Source organism: Hippichthys cyanospilos, chromosome 1, assembly GCF_059441005.1.
Source record: "Hippichthys cyanospilos isolate Australia breed blue-spotted pipefish chromosome 1, RoL_Hcya_1.0, whole genome shotgun sequence".
Lineage (NCBI taxonomy): Eukaryota > Metazoa > Chordata > Actinopteri > Syngnathiformes > Syngnathidae > Hippichthys > Hippichthys cyanospilos.
Window position 1 is genome coordinate 14,905,001 of NC_142369.1, and position 20,243 is coordinate 14,925,243.

At 40.9% G+C, this 20,243-nt stretch overlaps 1 protein-coding gene across 2 annotated transcripts in view; it reads left to right on the forward strand.

Moving 5' to 3' along the window:
- Window positions 1-20,243, forward strand: part of bmp1a (bone morphogenetic protein 1a) — a 39,389-nt gene that overhangs the window by 3,185 nt on the left and 15,961 nt on the right. For both annotated transcript variants that reach the window (XR_015865163.1, XM_088411201.1), the window contains exons 2-6: window positions 11,746-11,859; window positions 13,318-13,443; window positions 13,767-13,884; window positions 15,165-15,343; window positions 15,585-15,690. Coding sequence is in view for 1 of the 2 variants with exons in the window: in XM_088411201.1 (XP_088267327.1) it covers window positions 11,746-11,859; window positions 13,318-13,443; window positions 13,767-13,884; window positions 15,165-15,343; window positions 15,585-15,690 (643 nt within the window). In the remaining variant the exon portion in view is untranslated. The remainder of the gene's footprint in view (window positions 1-11,745; window positions 11,860-13,317; window positions 13,444-13,766; window positions 13,885-15,164; window positions 15,344-15,584; window positions 15,691-20,243) is intronic.

Below are 20,243 nucleotides of genomic sequence, written 5' to 3' on the forward strand. Positions count from 1 at the left end.
TGTTCATTTTAGGGCCCATGTGCAGTTTTCTCTTCGACTGATTTTAAATAGCCATGTCAGCTTCCTCGATTTAAGAAGAAAAAAAAGAAAAGTTTTTCCTCTTTCTTCTATTTGGTTACGCAAAACAATAGAGCCAGAGCGTACATCACTAAAGAGGCAATTGTCTCCTCCATGGAAAAAATCAAACCATTTTGTCTTAATGATGCGTAAAATGGGTGACTGCATTTATAGTCAGCATAATCAAAAGTTTTTCACAAATTCTTCGGGTGTATCTCTTTCGGAATGAAATGACAAGAGGATATGACACAAATTGGCATTGATCGGCCCAAAGGAGTGCAATAAAGCTCATGTAACTCTGTCTCCGACAACCTGCGGAAGTCCGACTTGGCAAGATCCCAGGGAGACATTTAAGACGCGACGGAAATTCGATCCACTTCTTTTCAAGACGAAAACTTGGTGATACGCCGTCATGCTCTGCTTGCTGATAATCATGACAGCGGCGGCAGAGGCTTTGACGTAAATGGTTGCGCTCATACTGTAGATGAAGTTGACTTTGCAAGACATGCGTGTATTCCACTGAAGAAGCCCAGACCTCTTTGTTAGTATTTATGTGTTGATTTTTGACAAAAGCTTTTTTGGCTCCTGCATGCTTTTAATCTTGGCTGCAGACGGACTGACCCAGAGTCCTCCTCCTCCCCTTTTTCCTCTTTTACAAAATTCGGTTTTCTCGCCTCCCTTATTCCCTCAGCTCTCTCCTCCTCCTCTCGGACCAGCCGGCGCTGACTGTAGGTCATTCACCTTGTGCCAAAGGAAAGCAAGGCTGGAAGGTGCAGGCCAGACAAACAGTGACTTATGTCATTCCTCTTGCGGTCAGTGCTCGACCTGTTTTTTAGTTATTTTCAAAGACAGCAGCTGCATTTTTTACCCTTCGGGGTGTATTCAAAATATTCAGCTGTTTCGAGTCACACTGTGTTTAATGTTCCCCATTAAAAACTTCCTCTCAGTGACGCTATAAACCTTTGTCAGTTATTATATCATGTCTAGCTCCACAATCTGACATCATACACTATACTTTTTTGCGTTCATAATGCTGTTATTGGGCTATGACCTACCATGTCAAAATTTGGCCAACAACACAGTTTTTTTTTCCCCCAGAAATGAATACGGTTGCTCAGTCCGCCCGAGTGAATGTTATCTTTCCCGACTAAAGCTCAAAGTTCTGAAAATGTCGTGATGTGTTTTGACGAAGCAATGTTAATAGCTCACCAAACATGCCATTTTTTGGTTTCCGAAGAGTGATGGCTTGGAAGCATGTGAGGTTTCCACCCAATGCCAGTGATTGTATCCTTCGGCACATGCACACACAAACAATAATCAAAATATTTCAACAGGAGCCAGCGCTTCTTCATATACTACAACCCGACCCTATAGAAAGCAACGTATTATTAGACTGCCCCTACCACCCGCCCGCCCCCACAATTCTTCCAGTTTGCCAGGTGTTACAGTAAAATGGCAGCAGCTCCTTTTGTGCCAGTTTGACTCACTGTCTCACTATCACGCCAAGAACACGGCGGTAGTACAAGACAAGCCTTTTTAATGTGTTTACCAGGGAAGGCGATACTTTTTTTTCCCCCGCACCGAACAAAGTGCAGCGGTGATTTGAGATTCAAGCGTCTCGACAATTTATTTTTTTGCTTTGGCTAGAGAGCGCAGACTTGAGATGAAATCACGATATGATGATAAAGACTCAAATCACTTCAGAACAAGCTGAAGTTTAGCAGATACAAATAGAGAACATTTATACGAAAATGGCTTCAAGCTGTTTATTGCCGCTCCAACTTGGTTTGTGAACCACAGAGAATTAAGTATTTAAAGTAACTGCAAAGCTCATCTGTATTTTGTATTATGTTGCAGTGGTTTAACCCAGTTTGTTCAAGGAATTTCTAGGTAAGGCAATGAAGAACACTTTCACATTTACAATTCCTACCCAAAGGATTGCGTGTCTTGCCCAAAGACACTTCAACAGCAGACAGTCAGAGCCGGGATTCAAAGCACAAACAATGTGGCCAGTGGATGACCCATTTCACCAACTAAGTTATAGTCACCAACATAATGTTGCAATGCAATAAAACCAGACTCCCAGTGATAGATTCTTCATCTTCTGTGAAGAATGATTAGTCTTAGTGTCGTGCTGAAAATTGAGACCTCTCTATGAACATTTCTATTTTTATCTTTTGGTCTTATACTGCCCCCATGGTGGCTATGGATCACGGGCTTGCTGGTGCTTATCCCAGCTGCCTTCAGGCAGGAGACGGAGTACACTCTGTACTGGTTGCCAGCCAATCACAGGACACACAGAGACAACCGTTCACAAGAGCAAGACACATCACAAGAGCAATTTGGAGTGTCCGGTACACCTAACACGCATGTTTTTGGGAATGTGGCGTTCCCAGAGGCGGGCAAGGGAAGAACATGCACACTCCACAGCTGGAGCTGGAATTGAACCCACGACCTCCATATGTAAGGCAGATGTGGATGGCACCGTGCCGCCCGTTAATTAAAATCTAAAAACCTTGACTATAACATTTTTGTAGGTTTTTTATTTTCATTCATTTCAATGAGAAGTGCTTGTTAAAACGTTTTGAGTGTCAAACCTGGTTAGAAGTTAAACTTAGATCTCAAGGCACCGCTGTATGAGTACAGATACTTGATTTTGTATTTATGTTATTGAAATATTGAAACTGTTGTCGGTTAATTGAGTTTGGCTTCTCAATTTCCCAAATGATTCCTTTAATTATGTTCTGTTTATGACCTCCTGAGACCCAGCCCATTTATTTGCATCCATTTTGTCTCAACAAGACAGCAAAAGATAATTGCATCCCGCCAAAACACATTAGATACCACTGGAAATGCCAGGATGTCCTCCACGGAGCACACCAGGACTTAGTGGGGGAGGTTGAATGAATCATGCAGACCAAAAACAAACATCCACTATAGTGAGACATGAATGAATAGGTTTGGTCTTAGGAGGTTATCTCATATAACTTGAAGCGCACGTTTAAAAAGTTTGACTAAAATATCATTAGAACAACCAATTGCAAAGTCGCTGCAAATTTTGACGCCCAATGGTTTTTGAACACATGGCGCTTTCATCCTTTGTAGGTTTGATTCCCAGTAATGACCCCAAAACCAAACAAGCCCGTATGTAAAATGGGTTTACAGTATCACGAAGACCATATGGTTTCAAAATGGTGACAAAGATATCAAGTGACAAGCTGTGGCGACCCCCTGACGGGACAAGCCAAAAGTCACAACAACTTTTTTAACATATCACTCTGCGCTGTATGCTCAAAGTTGTTTTTGTTATTTTATTATTATTTTTTTAATCACATTAACAAAATCTCATTTGGGAGCCTTGAGAGTTTTCTGCTTGCCCCACTCTCTTATCTCCTTGTTTTTCTTTTTTGTTAACATTGCTAATAAAGGACTCGTCTGTTTTAATTACTGCCCATCCTCACAAAAAAAAAGGGGTAAAAAAGCACACTTTGAAAAACTCATTTCAAACCAATGCACCAAGCTTGCTAATTTCTGAAAAAACACAATTCTGAGTATAGATTTAAAAAAATGCTTTGAATGTATGGCTCTGTTTCAACTGCATTTGTGGAAAGAAGGCAGCTTTAAAACCAGATGACAATACAGCCCCACTCCTTGGTTTTGCTCTGGTAATGTGATTGGGCCGTCTGCTGAACTTCATGATGGGGGCCTTCAAGCTTCATTTAAACAGATGCTTTTTCTTTTATCATGGAACGCGGGCCCCATAGAGGCCAGCCCACACCGGGTGTGTTTTTTTTACATGACAGGACCCCTGCCACTCTTCTCTCGGCAGGATTCAGGTGATTAGGGGCCTGCTCAATTGGCATGGTCTCAGTGCATTAGTTGGAACAATATGTTTGTCGTCAGAGCTAAGTAATATAAGTGCGGAGCTTAAGGAGCAACAAATGTTTCAGATGGTTAGGGTGGCGGTAGGCTGATTTCAATGGCTCTATAGATTCTCAATTAGCTAACCCTGACGAGTCTTCTCTTCATTATTTATTTCTGTTCCTGGTAACTCCAAGGGTCAAATCAACAAATCCAAAAAGCTCAAATTCCTGCTGTCTACATTCTGTTTGTCCTAGGGCGCTAGCGTTGCATTTTGTCACCTTTTAAAAATTCCAAATAAGCAGCTGACGCTATGAGGTGTTTCGGTAATCAGCGGTGGGAAGAGCTGTGAAATCCAATTTGCTAATGAGCTTGATGTAGTGTGAAATGTTGAAGGCAACGTAGTCGCTTGCTGCTTGCCCTTTGTAGCTTCGGTCGCTCTCTAGTCATTAAGCTGGAAGCTGCAGCGCGCTGATGGTCTTCATCTCCGCTGTGGCGAATGAGACTTCAGGCTTTTGCAAAGATAATTACTTGACTCTCCAACCGTGGCAGATGAGACTCCAGCCAGTTTTCTTTCTAATTATATCTTGTGTATCTTTCTCAAATGAGCAGATAAGCAAATTGGCTTTTTTCTCCCACCTTTTGCTCAAATTGCCTTGTTAGGAAATGTCAAGCCAAGCAGTTGCCAAGGACATTACAGTGAGTGACACATTTACATTAGAACCAACTTTGCTTCAATGACTCTGAAAACAACCGCATTTGACACACAAAGCCAAACAATCAGACTGAAGACGAAAAACAAAGTTAAAAATGATGGCTACGATTACATGCAGTCAATATTCGGGTTCAGGTCAGCCTCATCCAAATATCTCAATTTACATGCTTCAGCAAAGGGGGTTATGTTAATCGTGTTACCCTGATATAAATTGTGTGACGGATAACATCATGGCGCTCTGATATAATTTCCCCTTCTTACTTTCCACTGTCAAGAAACAAAAATATGATTGCCACTCATCATCAAAATCAAGTCATCTTTTCCCTCCTCTCTCCACAAGTGTGACACTTCGTTGCGTTTCACCATTTGTTTACACCACAAAGAAAAACCTCATGCAAACATTTTTGCCTTGACTTTTCCAGCAGCCAACCTGCCGCGAGGGGTGGATAAACTAATAACCCATGATGGGCGGCCAATACAGGTCAGCACTAATATAATAAATGATTAGCTCCTCTTTTGTAAAAGTAAAATGACCCAGGCAGGATAGACATATTTACCAGTCAGGAACACATAGTGAGCGGCTCGGTGGAGCAGTGGTTAGCACATTCGCCTCACAGTTCAGAGACAAGAGTTCAAATCCACCCCATCGCCTCTGTGGAGTTTGCATGTTCTTCCCGAGCCCGCACGGGTTCTCTTCAGGCACTCCGACTTTGTCCCACATTCCAAAAACACTCATGGCCGGTGTATTGGACATCCTAACTTGTCCTTAGGTGTGATTGGGTGCATGTATGGTTGTTCGTCTCTGGGTCCTCTGCAACCTGTTCAGGGTGTCCGCATCCTACTGCCCAAAGTCAGCTGGGATAGGCACCAGCAAACCTACCGCCCTTGTGAGGATAAGCGGCTCTAGAAAATGGGGGGATGGAACTAATAGGGATGGGACAGTATCTGTTATTTTATTTGTTTCTTTTTTTTTAAGCTTTTTGGGCCACACAGGAAGAGTGTGCTGCCTGTCAATCTACTCTATAGTAAAAACAGCCAAACGTTGTCAGGCCAGTAAATGCTTTAAAATAAACAGTACTATAACAAGTAACGTATGACACAAACGGCTTCGGCACACTTTTGTTTTGACAGTCCGACCAGAGGCATGGTCGCAACAGTGGTCTGTTCGGTATTTTTTTGCTCCCAGAAAGAGCAGTTCCCAATGTAAGCAACCCATGCTTTTTTTTGATTGACATTTTTCTTTTGGGCTAAATTTTAGGCAAAATGTCTATTCCAATATTTGCAGAATAAATTCAGACTCATCGCCAGATTATTTGAAAACTCAAATTCATTGAGTTAAAGAATTTTTTTTTTTTTTTATTGCCTTAAAGGGATAATGTGTGAAAATTAGACCATTTTTCACTACGGACAGCAGGAGACGCTGCAGGTGCTACATTTACCATTGTCCGTAGCTATAACAAACAAGGCTGCCTCCAGAGAAGTGCCACCCTCCATGTAATATAATTTAACGATAACTTAGACCTATTATTATATTTAAAACATACTGTTGGTCATTAAGAAAACATTCATTTGCAAGTTTTTGAAATGTATTCCTTTTCAATGAAAAACAAAAGACTGTTTAGATCAATGCTAAGATGAATCAAGTAATTAAAAGAATTGAATTTGGAATCAATTAAATATGAATCTTTTTTAATCAAATTGCAACCAAAAACTTTACAACATATTGTTCTGTTTTAAAACACTTTCTGGATTTAAACTATAAAATCAAAGAGAGCGTTATGAAAATAGAATGGTAAAAAAAATACATTTGTAACTGAAATGCAGTGGTAAAAATTTTAATTATTTTATTTTTTTGAAAACTAGATGTTTATGCGCTGTATAGAGCACATCAGATTATAAAACGCGCTGTCAGCATTTAAGAAAATTGAAGACATTTAGGTGTGCCTTATAGTGCGCAAATTACTGTTAAAAAAATCAATCAAATGGTTGAGCATGCAGTTAACGGGTTATAGTACATTGCCCTTTAGTGTTTGTTTAACTGTACCACAGAGAGAAAGAATCAACAGACCTTTGCAGATTGTAAAAATCGTTGATATCAGCTGATTAAATCGGCTGGCCGACTAACTCATTCACTACCACTGACGGCTATAGGCGTCAAAGATCCATTTATACTTGGCTGGCGGTGAATGGGCTAATCAGTGAGGCAACAGGAAAACACAAAAAGAAGAAGAGTCTCACAACAGATTCAAATCCGAGGAGTAAAAATGGCTTTGAGTACGGGTTTTAAAAATGAACAGTGATGGTGCTTGTCTACTAGGCAGGGGGAGGTCATTCCAAAGTGTGGGATCAGCAACTGAAAAAAGTTCCATTCCCTCTGAGCTTTTGCAAAGAGCTCAGTACATCCAGAAGTAGCTGGTCAGCTCAGAGGAGTAAAGCAGGGCCAATTTTTTTAACTCATTCACTGCCACTTCAGTTAAAATTGATTTTTGACATCTGCGGTCGTCAAGGGCACTGAATACAATTAAAAGAACCTTGGAATGAACTTTAAAGTGCACAGGCTGCTCGTAGTGGGAGGACAGAATCGCAGTTAAGGAAATAACAGTGGCATTTTAAGGCAACTGGAGTTTTAATGTGAGTTGAGGGTTATCGAGTCGCCCAGGATGTTGCGTGTCACAGCGCTCGGCACATCGCAAGTGCGAGCTTTAACTTTTGCGTCGGACCACGATGGTTCCACTCTCCTGCATTGATCAGAAAGGGTTGCTACAATGAAAGCTTGATAGCGATACTTACACAGTCATCAAATGGTAATCACCTTAACGCAATACACAGCTGGCTTCCATTGGGATTCAAATGCAGCGTTTGTTACCAAACACAGGCTGTGAAAGGCGGTGCCAGGGTATTGTGATGCATTCCTGGCTTACACGTTGCCTTGACTTTCTCATTCTTCATCAGCGGATCTTGCATGCGCAAAAAAACCCAAAGTCGCAGAGCCGTTCTAACAGTCCTGCTAAATATAGGCTGCCGCTTGTGTGTCTATAGGCTTAGTATTGATGTTTGTGCAGGTTTCAGTGGCAGATGTCATGGTCTGCTATTCAAGTGAGGGGATTCATTTGGCATCCTGGTGTGTTTGACACCGCAGAGGTCGCGGCTTGGGCATTACATGAATCAATGGGATTAATTCGATTGCGATCGGCCGTATAATCTGACTGAATATGACGAAAGCCGAGAGGGAGGAAAGAGAGAAGGATTATGGCGGTCTAGATTAACCGGGGACAAAATTAGGGGGGGAAATGAAACTCTTCTTTCCAAAATTCATGACTTTAATTGAATGGATTGGCACGTGTGCGAATGATGCCGACCGTTTACCTGAAAAGGTGTGTGACGCGGAGCAGTAAAACCACCAATCTGTGTTCATATTCGCATTATACCTACAGCTGTTGTCATTTCGGTAATGAGTAATATGCGGGAAGCCATCTGGGCAGAGCTATAATCCACAGTGTCTCACATGACTCTACTGTGTTTACATTTAGCGTCATTAGTAGGCTGTGTATCACCATGGCTTTATCACCTTTCTCCGTGACTTGTCCTCAATCCCAGCCCGAAAGATGCCTAAAATCATGTCTGTGGATAATTAAAACGAGGAGGCAAGGGGATTAATTTCAAATCCCTCCGAGTCCTCCCATAAACCTGCGACTGCATCTCCGGGACGACGGCCGTGCCCGGGGGAAACGGGTTCTAATTCTGCCCTGCCGTTCATTTGCTCACTTCAATCTCCGCTGTTGTCTGAGAACAATGACGCTACGGATTAGGCGGCGCGTCCCGCCGCTCTGCTGGATGGTCGGTCGGCGGCCGTGGCCAGAGTGCGCGGCCCCATGTGAACTTCACAGGCTTGGGCCCTCGCGCAGCGTGTCTGACATGGTGCAAATTGACCTTCCACGTGACAGGATGTGTCCTCTACTTGCGGTTTGTCTGCAGTCAGAACAGTGCCAGCAGACTGTTCTGCTCTTGATTTGGACCGAGAGTACAGATTGTTCTTTTTTGTTCCGAAGCTAAATCGGTAGCGTGCCAGTTTCTGTCATCTGGTAGCTTTCCCTTGTCAACGTCGTCATTAGCAAGTCATTAATCTGCACTTTTCCCAGTGCCGATCGTGAGTGGAACGTCTTCTAAGCGCAAGCTCAGATGAAAGATCGCTTCTGACCTCTGGAATTCAAGCCTGCCCCGTTCATGCCCTGTCTTGTCATCTGCCGCTACACATCTGCTTATTGCTGTCATTAACCTCTCATTCCAAACACTGTCATTCAGCCACGTGCGTGCATCCTCTACGGCCCGCAGGCCGGACAATTTGCTTGCGTTTACGCTTCACTTTTAAAGACTGTTGTTATCCTTGCGCCCTAGGCAATCTTTTTTTTTTTTTTTTTTTGGCTCCCCACAGGTCCCAAACTTGTCAAAGACCTCAGCAATTGTTCTAAAGGAAATGAATCCTCAATAATTTTTCAAGGTGATGCAAAATGACCAATTCAGCGAGCGTTCTAGAACCAAGTTCCTGCCGAGTAGCACATTGTTTCCATTAGTTTCCCCCTACTTATCCTGACAGGTTTTTCATTATCACTTGCGTTAAAATGTTTCTTTTATGCTGCTGACTAGTGATTGGTCAACAGAGAATTTAAAATCTACTGCCACGATAGCTAGCAAAAGTAGATGATCATATATAAGAGTAACTTTGATTGGCTGTTTGAGAGTTTTGTACAGTATTTTTGATTTTGGTGGGTCATTTCCCGCAAAAAGATGAGTCAGGCAAATTGGACGTAAAACGTGAGTTGGGCACATATGTTATTAGTGTGATGATATAGAAAGGAGTTTTCAAAAATTAAAAGTTGATATTCATTTTTAATATCATTGTCAACCCAGTTGGCTTTGAGGAAAAAGCAATTTCATTTGAATTCAATCATTCTGCAATAATAGTTGTGTGGAGGAAAAAATGTAAGAGTTGTGGCTGTGCTTAAATTGATTTTTTTCAAACATTTTTTTTTTATTCCCCCCATGACTTTAAACAATATTCCTTTAACCGTTTTGTATCCAGTCAATGTAAGGCAATTGAATATGCTTAAAAATACTCATTTTGTCCTCTTGTATACACATCATTGTTTTACCAACTTTCATAAAGACAATAAGCAGGGCTGTGCACTTTGATCCAGGTATGGATACCTTTTGGTTTGACATGGTTACCTCGCGCAATACCTTTTTAGTGCAAGTGCACAGGGCACACTTGTCAGTCTGCCATACTATAGATGCAATCATTTGTATATTCAGTATTGTTTGATATTCATTTTGAGCACAATTTTTTTTTTTTTTTTAACGATGTTTTTCAATGCTGGTTTCAGGTTTACCTGAATGTAGTCCTCCAATCGCCATTTTTACACGTTTTGTTTTTATTCATGCTAATTGTAGAATTTTAATAAGAAAATGACATGTTTAAGAATAAAAAAAAACATGAACTAAAAAAATGCAAAAACTGTTTTTAAATAAAGAAAAAAAATATTTTTTAAGGTTTTTGGTTGCAATTTGATTAAAAAAATAAGTTTAATATTTAATTGACTCATAATTATACTCTTTTAAACTCTTGATTCATCGTAGCATTGATTTAACCAGTCTTTTAATGTCATCAAAAGGCATTTTTTCTACATTTTTTCCACAGATCATCTTTATTCATCATTTTTTATTTTTATTGATTGAAAGATTTGACCGACTTATCTGATTGTTGACATTTCCTTTAGTGCAGCTCCATCTGGTGGATGCATGATGCAACCCAGCCACTACTATAGCTTCTATTCTATGCACCTTATAATGCAAACAGTTTTAAATAAAAGTTTTAAAAATAGATTCTTTTTTTTAATTAAAAAAAATACAGTTTTAAGGTCAATGTAATGATGTAGTGTCTTGTTAACATTACATTGCTGGCAAGAATTTTTAAGCTTTTCTTTGTTGGCAATAAAGAAGCATTTTTTTCCCCCTCTTTTACATCTCTATCTATGCTAAAGAGAAACCTCATTTGTCTACTGATCAGACAGTTCTGGCTCACATCTCTGCAAATGTAATCAGTGATGACACATTGAAGTTAAAAATAAACCCACGATAAATAGCTGGTATTAAGTTCTCGATTTAATGCCTATCTCTGGTCTGTGATCCACCTCACGAGCCTGAAAACGCGCCTGCAGAGGCCTGTCATTTTCTTTACACCCCACATCCGTTTTCTCCATTCCCAGCGCCAGTGCGGGTTCCATGCCATCTTTCTTGCTTTCCGCTCTCATACGTATCTCCTGTTCAGTCACGGACTGGAGAGCCACTACGTTGCCTTCTTACCCCCCTCTGCTTCAACCCCGAAACCCCCGCCGCCTCCCCCCACCGGTGCCTGCATACAAGTCAGGCCATAAATTGTGGAAACGTGCTGGTGTTAAAAGCTTGTTAAAGTGAGCGCCTTGTCTCTGCGGAGAGAACCCTGAGCCCTTCCTGCATAGAAATGGGGCATTTAGTAAGGAATCCCATAAAGCACATTCCTCGTAAAGTGGGACCGTTTGGTTATTTTTCCCTTCTCCTTGGCCTCATTAAAAAAAACTAATACATGTTCAAGGTGCCCCATATTACTTCACGGAGGCAGCGGCAATGTGTCATATCATATTTGATGGCTCCTCATTAACTACCCAAGCACTCGGTACGTCGTCGTCTACTCAAACCGGTCTGAACTTGTCCGCGTTAATTTTGAGGGCCAGGTTTCCGAGTTCATACTTTATTTTCATTTCACCAAGCTGTGCCCCCCATCCCCCACTCCACCCCGCAACGCTGCAATATGTTGCTTACATTTCGATCCTATAATTTGGAGCCCAGACAAGTCGGCTTTGCTAACCAAAACATTCACGTCTCTGTTTCTGTGTAGGTAAGGAGCCAATGAAGTTTTTTTTTTTTTTTTTTTTTTTTTTAATTTTGATATGTTGACAAGCCATGCAACCCACTCAGTCTGAGCAGCAGGAAAAGCCTCGGGCGAGTGGCGCTTCACAATATGGACTTCTACTTTGCCGTCAACTGACCTGTTGCATTTTTTGTTTTGTCTGTTTCAGCTGCCTTTCTGGGAGACATAGCTCTGGACGAGGAGGATCTCAAATCATTTAAAGTGGATAGAATAGTCGATTTAGCCACCAGAACTGTCCAGGTTGTTAATCGCACAAGCACAGGTAAATACAAAGCAGCTTCACAATTATTGTTGAGAAAAAAAATCTCTATCCATCAAATTTTGGACTCCAAGAAAAACTATCAATGGAGGGTTTGAAGTTAAACCCACAAACATCATTACAGATTATTTATTTATTTTTAAAGTGTAGCACTAATTGTTGGGCTTTGTTTGGTAAATAGTGTTCCTAAATGGAAAACTGGTGTTTAGACAACAGCTGTGAGATTCACAATTCTATAAACTAGAGCATGTTGCAACAAGCGCATTCATGTTGTGGCCGCCATGTGGAAGTTTTATGTGTTTTTTACTGGGCGTAAAGTGTGAGTTGAAAAAAAGTGCTGATGTAGGTTTAGGAATACCTTTAAAACTGCAGGATGAGGCTTGATTTACATTTTGCTTCGTTGTTTTCAGAAGTAAGGATGGCTTATGACTTTGATTCAGGTGATACACTGTCAGGTAATAAAGGGAATAGAGTCACCACTGTGCAATCCTCATATATCAAGACCCAATGTTGCATGCCACAATTCCTTGTTGAGGAAGGGGAAGAAGCAAAACACACAGCATTTTTTTTTTTTTAATTGATGAAGTAATAGTGAGCAGATGTCCCAGTTTAATCAAGACAGTCAAAATTTGATCACCTAAACACAAGTCAGTTTTTAGTGACACTTTATATTCTCACATAATACCCTATAGTTCTATTGCATTTGCGGAAGTTCTTTCCTTTATTCTTGAAAAGCTCCATGTGGTAATTTTGACTTTAATGACAGCCTACTGACTACTAAATCAGTTAGCGTTTTCAAGTGCATAAATAGCCTCAGCCATTCTGCCTTTCGGTGATGCACCAAGACAAGCAATGGAGCTAGCTGTATGCCAAGACATACATGTTTTTTTTTTTTTTTTCAAAGTACTGCTGTGAATGCATTTTCCACTTTTTAATAATTGAACATTATTTTTGTCATTCCTTTTGTAGTTGTAAATGATTCCAAGCTTGTGATTTCGGGTAGCATTTCTCCCTTGGGACCGTTTAAACGCTGCCTACGTTTGCAATAAAGGTCCGTCTTGAAAACAGTGACGCAAACATGGTTGCGGTGGACGCTTCGAAGCAGATATTTTTGATCAATCTATTTTTATAGTGAAATACCCCACTTGGTCGACTTTTCCCCCTCGTCCTTATTCTCAGTTTGTTATTATGAAAATCTGGTCACACTATGAAATGAGTGAAAATGTTCTGATGAATGGCTTTATTTCCTTCTGTCATTTCAATGTGTCTTAAAACTACCACGTTTAGGTTAACACATAATGGAGAATACGTAAGTTCATAAGACAATATAGTAAAGGCTTGGGCTGCAATCATTCAAAATAGAACTGGCAAACTCAAATACACATATAATGCTTTTATATGAATTTGAAGTGGCTCATGAAATTGTTCAATACCTTTCAATCAGAAATCGTACTTTTTCAGGAGCAAGCAATCAGAATAGCCAAAACAGACAAGGCTCTCGGCGCAGGAAACGTGCTGCCACGTCCAGACCTGAACGTGTTTGGCCCGAAGGTGTTATTCCTTATGTCATCAGCGGTAATTTCAGTGGTAAGTTATGCCTTCTTACGAAAACAATCGGGCCTGCTTTTAATGTGGTTCAGATGTTTGCATATGTGGATGTGCCATTTCATTTCCGCGTGATAAAAAAGACCATTATGTGCAGGAACGCCTTTTAGATAGCTGTGAAAAACATTATGTGTGACCAAGGTGTGTGTTGTTCAGATGCATTCAGTTTAGAACATCGCAGCTGACCAACCTGCCGAAGATTAATTGACTGCACATGCCGCATTCTTCTTCTCAGACTCACCTCCCACCCACTGAATGTGTGTGTCCAACTCGCATGATCTCACCCGCTGTCTCGTCCTATCCAGGCAGTCAGCGAGCTATATTCCGCCAGGCAATGCGGCACTGGGAGAAGCACACCTGTGTGACCTTCATTGAGCGGACACAAGAGGAGAGCTACATTGTCTTCACCTACCGACCATGTGGGTGAGTCAGTGGGGTTCTCCCCTCAGCCTTCTTCAGCTCCAACTAATGATTTAACGCCTATGTGCTTTTCCTCGCTCACTGCTCGGCAACCTTTTTACCATTGTTCCTCTATTCCCGGACTCTGCGTGAGCTGTTATTTGGGATTTGTAGTCCTCGGAAAGACGGCCCATTCAGTGGCAAGGAACGCTTCCTGTATCTCTTCATCACAGTGCATCAGTCACTGAGCTCTTGTGTCATGCATGCTGCACACCACTGCAGCCGGCAGGGAGGCTTCCGTAGCCTCCGCTCGGCCCTGTTTACTTCATTTTATTGACCCGCACAGTGTCCACTCAGTGTTTCCCTTTTAAACTCAACGGGAAGTTTGTTGTTCTAAGGAACCATTCACATGCTCTTCGGATGTGGCCTTCCATTTTAGGACTACGGTATTACCTTGATTTGTGGATTTCTGAATTTTGCCGTACCAGCAAAACTGGAATACAATTTCGCCAAACAAATTTAGAAAGTAATAATAATAAGTAATATTTCTTTCTCATTATTATGATTTATTATGTGATGAGATTTTTTTTCCTAGGTCCTCATTATAGTTTTTTTAACAAATACAAAAATGGTGACGATAATGGACAAGGGTAAAATTTAAACTGTTTAGGTTCTTGCTATATGAACATGACTACCTTTTGAGCTCTCACACCCTTTTCACCTCAAGCACTGAATGTCATTGAGTACAGAGCAATAAACGCAAAGCGGACACATTTCATAAGACAGAATTTGTTTCCAGTCAACCGTCGCTAGCCATTTTTAGCTTGGTAAGCGGCCCCGGGTGCAACAGGGATGGCATTATCCACGCGGGCGGCAGCGGTTAGCAGCGGGAATGCCTGACTCTGACGCATATTGCGCAGGCCCCCCTCTGTCCTTTGCAAAGTTCAAGGCGTGTCTCAGGAGAGCCTGGCTGGCCTTGTGGTAATTAGAGAGTGGCGTCTGGCTCGCGTGCGCCCGTCCTCCATACACCCTTACCGAACCTTTTAATGTCACGCAGCGAAGGAGCGCTGGACCCTCCGCATCTGCGGCGGCGCACCAATAAATCAATGAATGTCACAACTCTATATATATATATATATACATATATATATATGGATTAACCTCACATGCCTGCCTATAAATGAACACAGGAAACTTTAGTGAGAACATATAGAGAACCAATTCACCTTTTTTTTTAAATTACTTATTTTCCCGTCCCAATATTTTTGTTGTGTTGACGTTTGCCTGTCTGTGTTGATTGGCAGGTGCTGCTCCTACGTGGGCCGACGTGGAGGAGGGCCCCAGGCCATATCTATTGGAAAAAACTGTGACAAGTTTGGCATCGTGGTGCACGAGTTGGGTCACGTGATCGGGTTTTGGCACGAGCACACGCGGCCCGATCGAGACGAACACGTCAGCATTATCAGAGATAACATTCAGCCAGGTACGTTTCATAACATCGACAAAAAACTGTGAGCAGCAGTGTGCTGTTTTATTTTTTTCTTTCCTGCTGAAACATTAATACCTTTGTGACTGTGTGAAAAACGATGAGAATGATCTGCACGGTACTAGTTTTGGGCCTTTTTTATTTTTTTAGATTAGGCATGCATACCCTATGTTGTGGCTAGCGAGTGCACATTACAAAGTTCAACCCAGTTTTTATTTTTATTTTTGCCCATTCACAGGGCAGGAGTACAACTTTTTGAAAATGGAGCCAGGGGAAGTGGATTCCTTAGGGGAAGTCTACGATTTCGACAGTATCATGCACTATGCCCGAAATACATTCTCCAGGTACGAGCCAAACCATGTTGCACGCCGTTTCACCTCACATGAAAACTCATCTTTGCTCGACTCGTGCTGTGCCCTCAGCAACCCTTTAACCCATCATCTTGTTTTCCATTTGTGGAAGTCATGTTTTATGGCTGTATACAGTATGTCTGTAAATGCATTGGTGTCCTCTTAATTGTACGTGGCAGTATCTTAGAGACTGAACGCGGCCACGCACTAAAAAATAATTTCCACCCTGAAGATATCACGTTTTAAAAATTCCTTCCTTTTTTAGTGCTTTTGAATTATCATTGAAAGCATCTTTGAAAATATTTTTGAAAGGTCGGTGGATTGTTTTTAGAAAATATAAATTCCCCTCCTTTTACGATTATCTTTTTATCATCGCCATCCAACACACCATTTGACTAATGGGGATATGTGAAGTATTTGCACAGCTGCTTTTTTTTCAAGATTACACGAGTAATCAATCTTTATTTGATGGATAAATTCACCATTTTTTTATTACTTTATACTGAAAACAGAAGAGACAATTACAATCCAATGACCTAAGCACCATCCTCGCGTAGCTCCTCCAGCAGTTATAGCGCTGCTATGTTGATGACCAAACAATCATTATTGTAGCACGTGAGGGAAAGACTCAACATTTTCAACAAAAGCCGACCAAATGTGCGCTATTGGCAGTGGAACCATGTGGAGCGCTGAATAAAGTCAACCCTCGTCAACCGGCGAGCGTTTCCATCTTGTGCTAAAAAGCTGGATGAGCGCATTTCCCTTTCAAGCGAAAGCCAAGTTTTCTTAACCCTATATATTAAGTATTTGGGATGTGCAAGCCACAGCCCACAGCTTGTTCAAATTAAGGGCGCTCTCCCGCTTTACTGCTACTTTTGTGGTGGCAGGCCTTGTAAAACAGCATCAGCCCCACGCAGCAACAGTGGCCCCTCTTTAACATACCACTTTCGGGGCTACGTGCAGTCCCTCTTAAAAGTTGGTCTTCCGCATCGTTATCCAGTGAAAGCCTTTTCCAAGCGATTTAATGAACAGTAACTTCATGCAAAGGCTATGACTGTCGACACATTTTCAAGGTGTTTTAAGGCCCTTTTACTGATCCCGATATAGGGAATGGAAAAGGCACATTCACAAACATTTTACACCAGGTACCACATCAAAAAATACTTAAGCTTCCAGGTATCATGGGCAGTAATGTTCATCAAATATGGAGAAGCCTTATTTCATTAAAAACATGTGTAGTGGCGTTCTTTCAAATACGTCTGTAGTATTAGATTATGATTCTTGAAGCATAACCTATTGTAAAATTAATTCAGACGTTTATTATATGTCTTTGAAGACGATTGCTAAAAACTAAGACTTAAAACTACCCATCCATCCATCTAGAGACTTTCTTTTGTCAATAAATTATAGATCTTTGAAGTTGATTGCTCAAAACAAAGACTTAAAACTATCCATCCATCCACCCATTCATTTTCTCAAGGGTGGCAGGCTTGCTGGTGTCCATCCCAGCTGACTTCAGGCAGTAACACCCTGAACAGGTTGACAGCCAATCGCAGGGCACACAGAGATGAAGAACATTTCACACACCCACTTAGACCTAAGGACAATTTAGTATGTCCAATTCACCTGCCATGCATGAGTGTGCCAGGAGAGACCCCACTCGGGCTCGGGGAGAACATACAAACTCCATACAGGAAGGCCGGAGCCTGGTGGATTTGAACTCAGGTCCCTTTTAACTGTGAGGTGGACGGGCTAGTCACTGCGCCACCGAGCAGCCCAATTTAAATGCTATATATTAGTTAATTGTGCAGATGCACTGCAGTGTCGAACGTTTGCCAAATATTCACCAATTCTAACTAAATATAGATGCTTGAAAACAATCTGATGTAAAAGAGTAAATGCAAATGTGTATTATTAAACGGCGTACTGTACTTCAATTGACCAAATGTATGGGTTAAAAATGTGTCAAATATATTTAACGTCTTTGTTACATTTTGCATTTTATTTTTTTTTTAATTCATGTATTACAACACTCTTTGAACATTCCTAATTTTGACAATTATTGTAAATGCACTCACATGTGCACTCTTGCGTGATATTTGCATTTCAGATACCTTTCTGTATGGAGCCAGAACTTAAAATTTAACCTGCGTAATTTCTAAGGACGTCACAATATTTTTATTTTATATAGTGGATTTTTCTGTTTGCTAAGGTACTTCAGATGCATATACGTATTGCATTTCTTTGCATGCAACATGTCTTGGACCGGCAAGCATTGAAGAAAAGATCTTTAATAGTATGCTTTAAAAGAAAGAAGTGAAGAACAATGGGTTAACACTATTTAGCTCTATAAATAGCATTGGTCATGTTGACTATTTTTATAGATTTTGTTGATCAAGGCAGAGCGCAGCAACTCAAAATGCTCATATCTTTATACAGTACATTTCGCCTCCCTTTTCAACTTCGAATTAGAGACCCCTCGTCTCTGAAACCGACATCTTTCCTTTCTCATGCAACTGCATTCTGTCAGGTAAACAAAATGCAGTATAAGAAATTCCCCACCACTTCAAACACAACCATAAACACTTTGACGGTTATTATCATACGTGTCTCATCTAATCATTTGTGAAGGTATAATACTTCCTCCGGATCTCATCAGCTTGACTCGTACTATATAATGTATGTCAAGTACAATGTAACAATGGCCCGCTGCTTAAGTTTTCCTTCATTTGGACGGTTGACGGTCAAACCAAAATAGCCATGTAGGAAGAAGATGAGTCAGATGTGGCCGTTTAGTCATCAGTTGTAGTCAGACAAGCAGCTCACCGCAAAGTGACATATTAGCATTGTATTATTAGTTTTCTGAATCATTTTTATCCGAGCTGTTGCATGAAGGTTGTGGCTGTGCGACATGAACAGCTCAACCCTAATTGGGGTTATTCACTTTAAATGTTGGAAGGTGTGTCTTTATTTCTTTTGAAAAATATATTTTGCATTGCTTTTACTATCCAATCGATGGAATAATCTAATCAAGTTTTCTTTTTCATTAAAGTTCATTACTAAATGACTTTTTTCACACTTTACTTACCAGTTAATTATCGATTATGCTGTCATTATTAGTGTTTAATGGTTGAAAAAAATACTCAACAACTTGGTTACAAGGAAATGTTAAATTGTTGACAGCACTCTATTTAAAACAAACAAATATAACAAAAGTTGAATCTTCGATGAAAAAGATCTGGCCTGCCACATATAATTTTATGTGGCCTGTGAAATGCTAAATTTGACGTCAAGTTTCTGGCTATAATACCAAATTTGCAAATTTATCTTCAATCTTTACACATTTTTTGTTACCAATGCCCGTTTTTAAAAATGTTTTTTTTTTTCTCTGATTTCAAAATGTATACATGTGTGACCACCATGCTTCAAATTTATTTGACTTCAAAATCACAATGGTCCGCTGACAGAAACTATAATTACAATGTGGCACCTGATAAAAATGAGTTTGACACCTCTGAATTGTAAAGGTTAAGATGTCTCCAGCTGATAAAGAGTGGCTAGCTGACACCAGTTACAGATGCTTAAGGGAAGCAAAATTGAGTATATCATCCTTAGCTATAATTAGCACCAAACTGTGGCATTTTTTTTTCATCAAATAGAAATGTCTCTGTTCACAATTACTCAATCTTGGTGAGCTATCAGCGAATACTCATACAAGTATCAGTTTGAAAACAAGTGGTTTCAAACATCCCTTATTTTTTTAGTACAGTATGACAAAATCCTAGCATTTACCCAAAGGCAGGTAGACTTTTTATATCCACTGCATATTAAATGACATGTTGAGCCTTTCCTCTATCATACGCAAGAGAGGAACTGGGGCTACAGCTGCAGTCAACAATCTTTCTAAACGATGCAGGCCTCTACCCAAAAAGTTGTGAAAAAGGTGCGGCCCGAGTGGGTGTAATTTGCTAGCTGGTCACACACAACTCAAAATAAGAAAACGAATGAGGCCGGACTATGATCATCACTGCCCCTGTCTGATATGAGAAGCAGCTGTTAGCCGCTCTTTTGTTCTCCAAGAGCCACAATGTCTCTCCAGTGCCTTGTGCTGGTCTCCCGGTGTACGCGCCTGCTCTCACATCAGCTGCTCCGCTCTTTGCAAGCAAACGGATTCCAGGAAGCAGAGAGAGAATCTTTGTCTAAACACACTCCGCGGCTGGGTGCAAGCCAATGCACAGAGCTGCCCGCCTGTCCACGTGAATAGGTCAGGAATGCGCTTTGCCTAGTATAGAGGTGAAATTTGCTTTGGTTGCGTTCGGTTTTACACTCCAGACTTACAGGAAAATAGTATAGCGGGGAAGAACATTTTGCATGTTCCATGTAAACTTTCCTTTCCTAAAAAATGTCTTCCCTTCACAAAATGACCTTCTGACACTTTTTTAACGCGATTTTTAAAAAATGATTAGCTATCTCTCTTTATTGTGAAAGTGAAATAGACAATAAAGAGAAAATTTGGGCTTTGGACCCGCCAGCCATGTGAATGGTGA